Below are 11,266 nucleotides of genomic sequence, written 5' to 3' on the forward strand. Positions count from 1 at the left end.
ACATTGATTTTTCAAGAAAGGATCCCACTTATTCTCTTTGATTTTTATTGAACTGAGATTTAATTTAATCTTTATCTACAGTTGCCATTTCTGTGTTGCATTAGCACAAAATGTCAAGGAAAGTGCTGAAACACCTCAACGGTAAGCCACATGCAAGCATTTGACAATTCAATGGCCTCTAATCTTTCATTCTTGGTACATTCCCGTCTCACATGACATCACCTGCTAGTACCTTTAGCACTATTGCAATGATGCTGTGCAAGTGTCCATTCCCCATAAATTGTTGATGTCAGAACCGCAACATCTATTCAACAAGCAAATCCTCAAATCATTTGATCTCAGAGGTTTCTGGTGGAGTCTTCTTTGATCAAATATGCAAGGTTGTACAATGTAGTGGTTTTCAAACTTCCTGAAGCCATAGAACCCTTTCATATCACTTCTGCCGTGGGACCCCTACCCATAGGCCAGGTGAGTTAATGCAGAGCCAGGCAACCCAGCCCAGTAATGGTGGCACACCACCTCCTCCACTCCACCAATACTCCCAGTCTCTTTGCAGAACCCTGATGACCATTATTGAACCCCAGTTTACTGTTATATTTTCAAAGGAAATATTAACTTGGTAGTTTAAAAAGTCTATATGTTTTATAAAAGCATTGGCAGCCGGACTATGGTGCAAAAAGGTGGGGCACAGACCTATTCATGTAAAAAGCTCTGGCTTGCAGGGGCATCTGCTCCCCCAATCTGGGTTCCCATTAACATTTAGGCCACTGAATATAATCCTGAATTGTAGTACTCCCTGCTCTTCCAGCATGAGAAATTACTTGTCTGAAGATACTGCTATATGAGTCACTCTCTCTCTCGCTCTCTGTGCATGCCTGTGTGCGCGCACACGTGCGTGAGTGCGTGTGTAGACAAATATTTTCAGCATAGACAGTTATGGGCATAATGCACACAACCTCAGACAATTAGATTTGTGCACGATTGCTGTTAGTAGAACTGGGACTTCTGGAAAGCAATCTGCAGGGATGTCTTTACCAAATATGCTAACAATCTCCATCTTCAATGCTTGACAGGGAGGAAAAATTAAAGAAATAAACTGAAGCTATTCATCCTTTTTTTAAATAATGCTTTGCCACTATTTGTTTGATTGTTCAGTCTCCTCTGTTCTGCTGTTGCACCCCTTGAACCTCCAGAGATCAAATGTGGGGCCACTATGGGCGCGTCTACATGTCGCTGTACAGCGATGTTGCTAAAGCACAGCGCAGTATGGGCAGTTACTACACTGTGCATGCGGCGCATGCTTAGATTTCGCTGCTACAGCGCCGTAGCAGCCTACTATACCCAGGGAATGTGCTGCTATGGCAACGTAGCTGGCACTCACGTGTAGACATACAGGATTGCTGTGTTGCCATAGCGCACCGAATGGCAATGTAGCACATCGCTATGTCGCCGTAGGGCAACGTGTAGATGCAAAGAAAATCACAACTCAGATGGACAATTCTCATCAGCATAGAAGTATGTCCTCTAGGGAGGCCACAAACACCCCATCCTTCTACCACATCACAACTTTCACAGCCACGCTCCCCAGTTCTTTAGAGGTTTAAAAACCCAGAGAATAAAACAACCCATGTGAGACAGAAGATTACATATCCAGATCCCAGCAGGTCAACTTCATGGAGCTTCTACGGTGAACTTTCGGGTTCAGAAGAGTTCTCAGCCAGGGTCCATGCACAGGTGGCAGTGATCTCTTGATGCTGAAGGGCATCTCATGACTGTAACCTCCACGGAAAACTCCTCTTGACCAAGCACTTCTATCTACAGCTTGCTCGCGCTCTCTCACTTCGCCTACTGTGTCCCATACATTTCTCATTTCTTCAGAAGACCCTACAATCTTGCTGCTCTGCTCTGTGAAGAGGTACTCTGCACAGTACTAAGTCTCTGCTCTCACAGCGTTTATTTTCTCCCATTTTGACAACACACACAGCACAATGCTCAAGATATAGGTAACGGAGCAGAAAACAAAAGCCACCCCAAGACCATCATGTGGTCTTATTAAACAGATACACTGCTTTTGGTACAATGCCACTTCTACATGAAAGCTTTCTTAATCTGATGGCTGTGCAGAGGTTTTCTTCAGGCAGGTCATATTAGAAGGAGGGTTCTAAAAGCAGGAGAAAGAGAAGCACCTTAATATCAGACTGGTAGAGACAGACTGGGAAACATACTGAAAAGAACTGAAAGTCTTAAGGGACTGGAAGGACTTATAGATGAGAAAAGATTACAAGAATTCAATGGCCGAATCCCATCTTGATGGAACCTTATTGAGGTGTGTTGATTAGCCTGATACTTATTGACTGGCTTAAGCTATGGCTAAGCAGAAACATGATGACTTCAGGACTCTGGAGGGAGCAGCACTGTAGGTGATACACAGGAGTAGAAGTAGGGGAATAAAATCAACAAAGAGAAAACTAGTCTGAATATAAGTTGCAGTCAGCTATGGCACAGTCTAATATAACTAATATTCACCAAATATTTGCTTCCATATCTGTCACCAACAAACGGAGGTGGTGATAGATCTACTTGGGGCATATGTCATTAACTGATAAAAATACAGGTTAATAAAACATAGGGAACAATCTCGCACCGGTCTTAGGGCATAGCTCAGCTACGGCCAAAATTATCCTGTCTTTAACTCATCCATCCTGGAAAACCAAATTTTGATCTGGGCGTATGGCTACCATATGCTGTACAAAAATGAAGTTTATTTCCTCTTTGTGGGGACTTTTTGCCATCTTGTACGTCTATACTTTTCCCAGAGCCTGATGAAGGGACTTTGATCCCTTCAGCTTGCAGAAAAGGACAATTGTTTTGTGATTTCCCAGTTGGTCTAATAAAAGATATCATTTTGGAACCAAGAGTTTTAGTTTTTTGTATATGCTCATGAAGTCACTTGACATTTTACTTCCTTCATCTTTAATACTGTACTTTAAAACTCAATCACAGGGAAAAGCAACAGCAGGCCAAATCAAACTATAGTGTAAGTCACTTGAGAAACACAGGAGAGACCAGTCTGTATCCATGAACAAAGTTCTAACCTAGAAAAGTTTCCCTGTGCACAGCGATCATTCAGAGCAAGATTGATCTCTCATAGATGCAAATAATAAAATGGCTGTTTGTCAGAGGCAAATGGAAATTGCAGTGCTTCCCCTGCAAATCACTCTGGCTCAAAAAGGTCTTTTTTATCTTGTGGATTAAAGATATCACCAGGGATCGGGGTTTTCCATTTCCCATGGAAAAACAGAAAAAAATGCAGATTTTTCCTTTTAACCGAGAAAAACATGGATTTTTTTTTCATTTTAACGGAGAAACATATGGATTTTCCACATTTGCAAAGAGCTCTCTGCAGGATGACAGAGTTCCAGCCTACGAGGGGCTGGGGGGAGTGGGAGGAGGGCAGTCAGGCAGGGAGCACCATGTGCACGTGCACACGTACATATGCACATGGGTGCCAGGCAGTTTGAAGAGCAGATCCCACAGGTAAGTCTGGAGGGAGGGGAGTGGGGATTGAGGCCCCATAGTGAGGGAGGGAATGAGTTGGGTAGGGCTGGGGCTGCTGCCAGCTGAGGCAGTGTGGGGGGCTTGGGGCTCGGGGCCAGAATGTGCAGCCGCAGGGTCTGGGTGGGGAGCAGGATGGAGCTGCAGGCAACTCATCTGGGGGGCAGGGGGAGGGCTGGCTTCCCACTGCTGCGCACACTCCTAAATGATCCAAGAACTGGAGCCAGGCAATTAACAATTATGATATTCCTCCCTGTTTGTTTGGACACTAATCGGCCAACCGTCAAAGAAAAATGCTTTGAAGCTATACAATTAAACGGTATAAGAACTAAGCAAATCTGCCAGCAAGGTGTGTGCAGGCCAAGAAGACACCCTGCCACCAGCCAACACGTAAAGGATCCACACTTTGAGGCTGTACAAGAACTGCGTCCTGTCTGCATTGGGTAAAGATCTCTGTGCAGCTAAGATAATACTAAGGACTAATAGCTAGGGGTGCACTGACAGAGATTTTGGGGGCCGATACCAATAGCCGAGTTTTAAGGAGGCATATTGGCCGATACCGATTCAGTTTCTGATACAGCTGTGTGCAGCTGGTAAGTCTGTTGTGGTGGAAGGGGAGTGGGGATGGAAGGGGCATGAGGAGGCAGATCAAGGCCCCTGTGGTGAGGGAGGAGTGGGGCTGGGGCAGAGACTGGAGCAAGTGATGCCCAGCTGGAGCGGGGCAGGCGTGGGAGAGAGCCACAGCTCATCTGGGGGTGCAGCTCCCGCCACTGCATGCACTCTAGAAAGGCATGGGGGGTGCCCCCAGATCAGCATGGGGCAGGGCAGGGTGGGCTGCAGCTGTAGGCTGGGGCCAGGGCTGCACTGGACTCTATTCAGGGTAGGTGGCAGCAATGCTAGGAGGGAGGCTATGGGAGAGGGGGCTACAGCCCCTGCTAAATTTGCCATAGCCTTCCCGTATCCTTCTCCCAGTGCTGCCGCCTACCCCAAGTGCATCCCCAACCCAACCCCGCACAGATCTGGGGATACACGCTCCCCCCTCCCTACCAGGGCGCACACAGTGGTGGGAGTCGCTCCCTGCACCACCTTGTGCCCTCCAGATGAGCTGTGGCTCCATCCCGCAAACTCAACAGCACATGAGTGGATAGAGCACTGAAGTCAAGTGTGCCAGGAGCCATCTGTGAAGAAATCCCCTCCCCCTCACTTGGGGAAGCCCAGGTGACCCCTCTCCCTCCTGGCTCCTCCTGGATCAGGCTGGTCAATCAGGTGACCTGGCCAAATAAAATTCCTAGAGGGAGGGAGGAGCTCTCTCTTCCTTCCGGTAGGCACCTGCAAACTACAAGCACGTACCCCAGGCAGCAGCCTGGTGATTTCCGTAAGCAGGACCCTGGAAACCTGCCAGGAGTTATGAATTATGTACAGGCAAGTTGCATCTTAAAAGGTTACTGGATACAGTCTCTGTAAAGACTCACGTTGCTTTTGTTTGCTCAAAGTGTATTCTGACTTCCTTATCCAACCCCCTCCCCCCCTTGTAAAGGTGTTGAGTTACATCCTGAATTGCTGGGCATGGAGAGAGGGAAAAGCCTTCTACCCCCTGCCTGGCCAGCAAAGTTTTTCTTTTTCTTTTTCCCCCTCAATTCTTCCTGATGCTATCTAGGGATGCTTTGGGCTGAAAGAAGCACCCAGAAATATTACTGTGGGCAAAGCACCCCCAAGGTTTGCAGGGTCTGTGTGCCCTGGGCTGCACAGAGACGTGCCAGAAACCAGTGCCCGGGTGGTGGCAGTGTTCTCCTAGGCTTGTGGGGGTTCTCCGGGAAGCGGGACAGCCGACTGTAGGCTCCCCAAGGGAGACCCTCGAAGCGAGGTTTTGGGCCTGGCACAGTGAGGCAGGTGTCTCTGTGTAGTAGTGCCCACTACTGTGCCACCACACCATCCACTACAGGGTCTTTACCTCTTACAACGAGGAAGGTTTTGCTGATGGCACAACCCAATTCATTGGTGGCCAGCACCTCATATGCTCCTTCATCTTTTGTTGTCACACCTAAGATCACCAGGCAGCAAACGCCGAAGTCATTTTTGCTGAAGAAAGTGGGGTCCTCCAAGAGGTTTTTGCCATCTTTATACCATGTGACCTTTGGCTTGGGGTGGCCAGTTACTGCACAGCTCATACGACAATCAAATCCAGTGGTTACCACATGGGGCTTCAGCTGCACAAGGAATCTTGGAGGCTGATTTTGATTCACACCCCTGTACTTCGGTAGTCGAACTCTGAATTCAGCTGTAAGAGACATAAAACCTACTCAGGGACTGATCCGTAAGTTTAAAGTCTGGGTGAAGGAATAGTCTCCACTTACAGCAATTAAATAACACTGACATGAAACTTCCAAGTTTGGGGCTTCTACAGGTCAAATGGGCCATCAAATGGGCTAAGATACCTAGCTCCTGCTGCCTCGTGCCTCCCGAGGTGGGGGAGGGAGGGCATGGCAACTGCCCGCAGGTGGTGGCAGCAGTGTTCGCATTGGAGGTGTGGCAGTAGTGAGCGAAGACTGCCCACAGGCGGCTGTGGCGGTGTTGGCGGCAGGGGCAGGGGGTGGAAAACACCAAGTGGTGATCGGCGACCGCCCACAGACGCCCCCAGCAGCATTGGCAGTGGTGGGCAAAGGGGGTGGCAAGCGCTGAATGGCAATAGGTGACCGCCCGCAGACACCACTGGCAATGTCAGCAGTGGGGGGATGAGGTGGCGAGCAGCGACCGCCCGCAGATGCCACCAGCAGCGGCCAATCTCAGTTGCCAATGTCCTGCTGGATTCCATAATTTCTTCTTAAGATTTTCCAGGTCCTCATCATTCATGCTGAGTCCTTGGTTTCTGCGGAATTTAAATCTCAGAGTTTTCTGGAAATTATTTCTCTTAGAAACTTTTATCATATGAGTGATATAGGTTGGTGGTAAGGTGGGAATGAAGAAGCCTAGCTGATCTGTAATCGTGCCAGTCCAGCAGGAGATAGACCTCCTTAGTCAATACAATTTTCTTAGGGTATTTCAATGTACTCTCCTCCTGAGAGACTGCATACATAAAGGATTGGGACACAATGGTATTGTGTATATTGGGATCCATTCACAAAAGTGCACTGATAACATTTTTAAACCCTTTTTACCTTTTTCCTTTTGAATGCTCCAGGGCTGCACAGTTTCAGATGGATCACTGGATCCCATGTAATTTTTTGCCGCAACCCTGAAGTAATACTCTAAGCCTGGGATGACTTTGGTGAGGGTAAACTTGTTAGTGTAGATCAGGTCACCCAGCACTTGCCAGTGGCCATTTCTGGAGTCACATTTTATGACCGTATAGTAGAGGTTACTTTCCCGCTTCTCAGTTGGTGAGGGCTCCCATGTTATTGTAACTGTATTGGGGACATTCTCTTGTAACTGAATAGGACCAGGCGACTCTGGGATATCTGTAAGATGAAATCAAATATTGTCAGAGGAGTAGAGGAAAAAGGTACAGCTGAGTTATTATAACAATTCTGTAATCTCATCAAAATTATTAGGGGCAGACACTCTACAAACTGTGGCTAGATAAACTTCATTAGAAGGGAAGTAATTCTGATCTTTTCCTAAATATGCAGGCCACACCACCTAACAAAGGAAAATTTGCCATTAACTACATTGATGTTGGGTAACACACCAATATTAAGACTCTCTCCTCTTATGGATAAAGGTAGATTATGAGCATTGGTACAGCTGTGTTTATATACAATGTTAAGGGTGTAATTAATAGCGCTATAATAATTATGATTGGACATTGCTATCTTGTTCTATTATTGACTGATGTTCACAGCGCATGGGTAGGACAACAGGGTCTATTACCTGACCCTCTCATGGAACATGGCTTCGTCTACATGGGTGCTATGGGTCAGATCACAGCCTATAATTTAATCAATCTCCTTCAATAATCCATAGACCTGCCCTAGATGATCCCGTGGACTGAAGTTTCATGGAAGATTGTAGTCTTCTTCCTTGACTGTAGTTCTTAACTCCACCAAAACTTGCAGTGTTTGTTTTATTTAATACCTTCTCCCTTAGCATCTGTTCTACAGGTTACCTGTGACTTGGATCTGGAAGCTGAACGAGTCTCGTTTCCCCAACTCATTTTGGAGCAAAACGGAGTAGATGCCACTGTCTGAAAATTCAGCTGCTGGAATCACCAGTTGAGTGTGGCCCCGTTTGGTGGTTGTTATGGCCTTTCTGGGTAAAGAAAGCCCATCCTTTAGCCAAGTCACCTCAGGAGCTGGAGATGCCTATTAAACAGGAACAGTATATGCAAACAATCTGTTTTTCCCTTTGTATTTGCATCTGGTACACCTCCATCTTCCTCACTTTAGCTCCCAGATATGTTGATAATCTTTTCTTGTTTCTTTGATTTTGTTGCCCCAAAGGCTACGGCCAACAAAAAGTATGTTGCCTTGATATGCTTCTGTACTACCAAATCAGACAGAAGACATTGGTTCAAAACAGACAGGTAGGCAAAATTATTTCTATTAAAGGCAACTTCTGTTTTTGGAGGGGAGAGGTGTTTTCTATGCAGGGTCACTCCATTTTCCTCCTAGGACCTTCTCCATAAGATGACATTTTACAGTGACTTTCAGTCAAAGAAACCTGGAGGCAGAGGTCAGTGTAGAATTGACAAATTCCACCTTGAGATCAGCCCGCAGGTTTGCTCCTTTCCTCGCACAGGCTACAGAATAGATTGTTCAGGAAGTTCTTCCTAATGTCCTACCTAAATTTCCTCACCTGAAGTTTGAGGCGAGTGCTATAGTTAGGCTATAAGCCCCAGTGTCCCCAATCTTGTTAGAGAATGGCCTTTGGTTCTGCATGCTCAGCAGCGTTTGGTTCGGGAAGGCTCTAGGAAGTCTGAACTACTGAACTGTGACCGAGTTTGAGGTTCGAGCATGCTCAGATTGGTAACTTGGTTTGGGCGGCAAGCCTATGAGTAGGCACCTACCGAATTCATGGTGGAAATGGGCTGCACAGCGGCTCCTTTGGTTCCCCCTGTGCGCCCCGCACCACTGATTGGCAGAGGGGCCACACTGCTTGCCGCTCGCTCCTAATCAGCGGCAAGGCAAAAGCTGTAGTTTTAAATACATTGCCATTTTTGCCACTTGCCGCTGATTGGCCGAGGGGCCCTGGCAGCGCCCCTGTCTATTGCTGACCAGACGGGAGGCAAAAACAGCACCATATTTAAAACCACTGTTTTTACCTCCCCACTGATCAGGAGTGAGCAGCGAGCAGTGGAGCCCCTCTTCCAATCAATGGTGTGGGGATGCACAGGAAAACCTCCAAAATTAAAGGAGCTGCTGAGCAGCTCACTCCCATCGTGAATTCAGTAGGTCCTACCTATGAAGTAAACATTACGTTTACCTAGGTAATGCATGTCATGTGCATAGAAGCATGCTGTATGAAATGGCATGAGTGTCATGTGCATGGACATATGACTGGCTGTATGGATGACTGACAGGTGTCAGTGGAGCGAGGGTTATAAAAAGGGGTTGCACCTGAAGCTGGGTGCGACCGTGTATGTGGGATGTGGCACTGCACGCAAGCAGATGTGTGCTGGTGTGGTCTGTCCGATGGCCATCGAAGGTTTGAACAAGGAATGTCTGCAGCCGGGACTCCAAGGAGGGAGTCTGAGAGCGTGAGCACAGATCGAATGCAGAGTGAGCGAGGGCTCAGAGCAGCCAATATCTCATCTGTGGGTCTGTGTCTGTGCCTGAACAGCGAGTGGATGCAAGGTGAGGGTCTGGGGAGGTAACGCTCTGCGGTGACTGCGCAAGACTTTTAGAGGTGCGGCTGCAGCAAGTGCCAACAGCAGGTCAGAGCTTGATATTGATGTCTAGCACCCTCTCTTGGGTGAGCACTGGTTTTGGATTGCTATTCTTGCACATATATTGCGTTGTTGCAATTGATATTCGACTGCTGTTGAATTGTTGTCATTTGTTGAACATAGTTATTGTTATCATCCCTCCATGGGGGTTGGACTAGATGACCTAGGGGTTGGACTAGTTAGATGACCTCCTGAGGTCCCTTCCAACTCTAACTTTCTACGATCTTGTGTCGTTTCTTTATTCTTAATTAAGTATATCAGGTCAGGTTACAGCCAGGCTGCAGGCTAACAACCTGATGAAAGTTGGGGCTCTACCCCTGTTCATTTACTGGGCAGTTTCGTTAAGCTGCCTCAATTAATCAGTTAATTAGCACCCTGCCTCAACACTACTAGTCCTGGTACAAAATTCTACCTTGCAAAAACCTAGGACTAGGAAGGTTTTAGACAAAAGAAGGAATCTCCCATGCCTTAGCCCAAATGGCTGTGACATAGGGAACTTGTATAAGAAAGAGAAGATGCAGCTTCTAGGCTCCCCCATCACCCCCAGGACTTTGAACAAGTCTCTCCTACCTAATCCAGAGGTGATTTGACCCTAAATCTCTCTAACTTCTCACCTAGGTCCACAAAGGTATCCGATCCAATAGGCATGCTCCGAGCATGAAAAGCATGTCTACCACACAGAAGCTATAGTTGTTTCACTCAAGAACTTAAACAGAGAAGGAGCTGCTGCCATGCACTTTCTCCATAATAGCCAAGAGCGTAGTGCCCTTGCCCAGGAAGCAAAAGACTGTTCTACATCCTCTTCCACCCGAGGGAACTCGTCCATAACTGGCTAAGCCCATTCTCTGCACTTTCCACTGAAGCTGGAAACACTGTTCAGCCAAGAATCCAAGGCCGCTTGTACACGTGACAGGGATTTAGACCCCTAAGTTGAAATGGTAGGTTTTTAATTTTGACTATTAAAAACCCACCGTTTCACTTTGGTGGCTTTTGTCACTGTTACGGTGAAGTGCCCAATTATTTTTTTTGTTTTGCAGAGCCTGCCTGCATTTCCCATGGCTGGGGAATAAGCTGCTGGCGGGCTGAGTGGCCCCTGAGCTGCAGGAGGCCCCAGTCCTTTCCTCTGTGGTGGCGGTGCCCTCCCCGGGGACACCTGGGTGGGCTGCTAGCGGGTGGGTGCTGCCCAAGGGGCACCACCGCCATGGTGGTCTGGGGCCCCCTGCAGCTCAGTGCCTGCTGGCATCTCACCCCACAGCTGCAGGAGAGGTGGGCAGGCTCCCCGGGGGAAAAAAAAAAAAGGATAGGGCCCCTCACTGCTTCTGTTTTCAGCCACCTCTGCCACGGCGGGTGGGGAGGTGGGGAGCAGGGGGAGCTGTCAAAGGCTACAACATTACAAATAACTACTTTGCAAACTAAACTACATGTGTATGTGGTTTAGTTCACAACATAGCAAACTCATTTAAATCGTAAAAAAAACCCTGCACGTGTACAGCATGACACAATTGCACCGCAAAAATGGCCAATTTTCAACACATGCACAAGCGCCCCAAGAATTAGGTGACCAGAAGCAGCAAGAGAGCCTGACTGTATTCTAGTGGTTATGGCACTCTCCTGATTTAGGCTGATTTAAGGTCTAGTCCCTGCCATCAGCACTATTTCTGTTTTTGTCCAAAGACTGTTTAATGCAAAATGGGAAAGTAGTGCTAGGAACAAATCGAAGCACAGGTCTCCTTCCTCAAAGTTGAGTGTCAAAACACTAGGCTACAGAAGCAGACGACTGCCTTTTTCCTAGCCCTGTGACTCGTGCCTAACCAGGAGTCTAGTTTCAGC

General features: G+C 47.5%; 1 protein-coding gene across 1 annotated transcript in view; it reads right to left on the reverse strand.

The window, feature by feature from the left end:
• Positions 1-2,017: 2,017 nt before the first annotated feature.
• IGFN1 (immunoglobulin-like and fibronectin type III domain containing 1) overlaps positions 2,018-11,266 on the reverse strand; it is a 59,301-nt gene continuing 50,052 nt past the window's right edge. The window contains exons 19-22 of the mRNA XM_025194074.1: positions 7,658-7,853; positions 6,711-7,010; positions 5,507-5,833; positions 2,018-2,161 (exon numbers count right to left, since the gene is read on the reverse strand). Coding sequence (XP_025049859.1) covers positions 2,148-2,161; positions 5,507-5,833; positions 6,711-7,010; positions 7,658-7,853 — 837 coding nt within the window. The 3' untranslated portion in view covers positions 2,018-2,147. The remainder of the gene's footprint in view (positions 2,162-5,506; positions 5,834-6,710; positions 7,011-7,657; positions 7,854-11,266) is intronic.

Source organism: Alligator sinensis, unplaced genomic scaffold, assembly GCF_000455745.1.
Source record: "Alligator sinensis unplaced genomic scaffold, ASM45574v1 scaffold1580_1, whole genome shotgun sequence".
NCBI lineage: Eukaryota > Metazoa > Chordata > Crocodylia > Alligatoridae > Alligator > Alligator sinensis.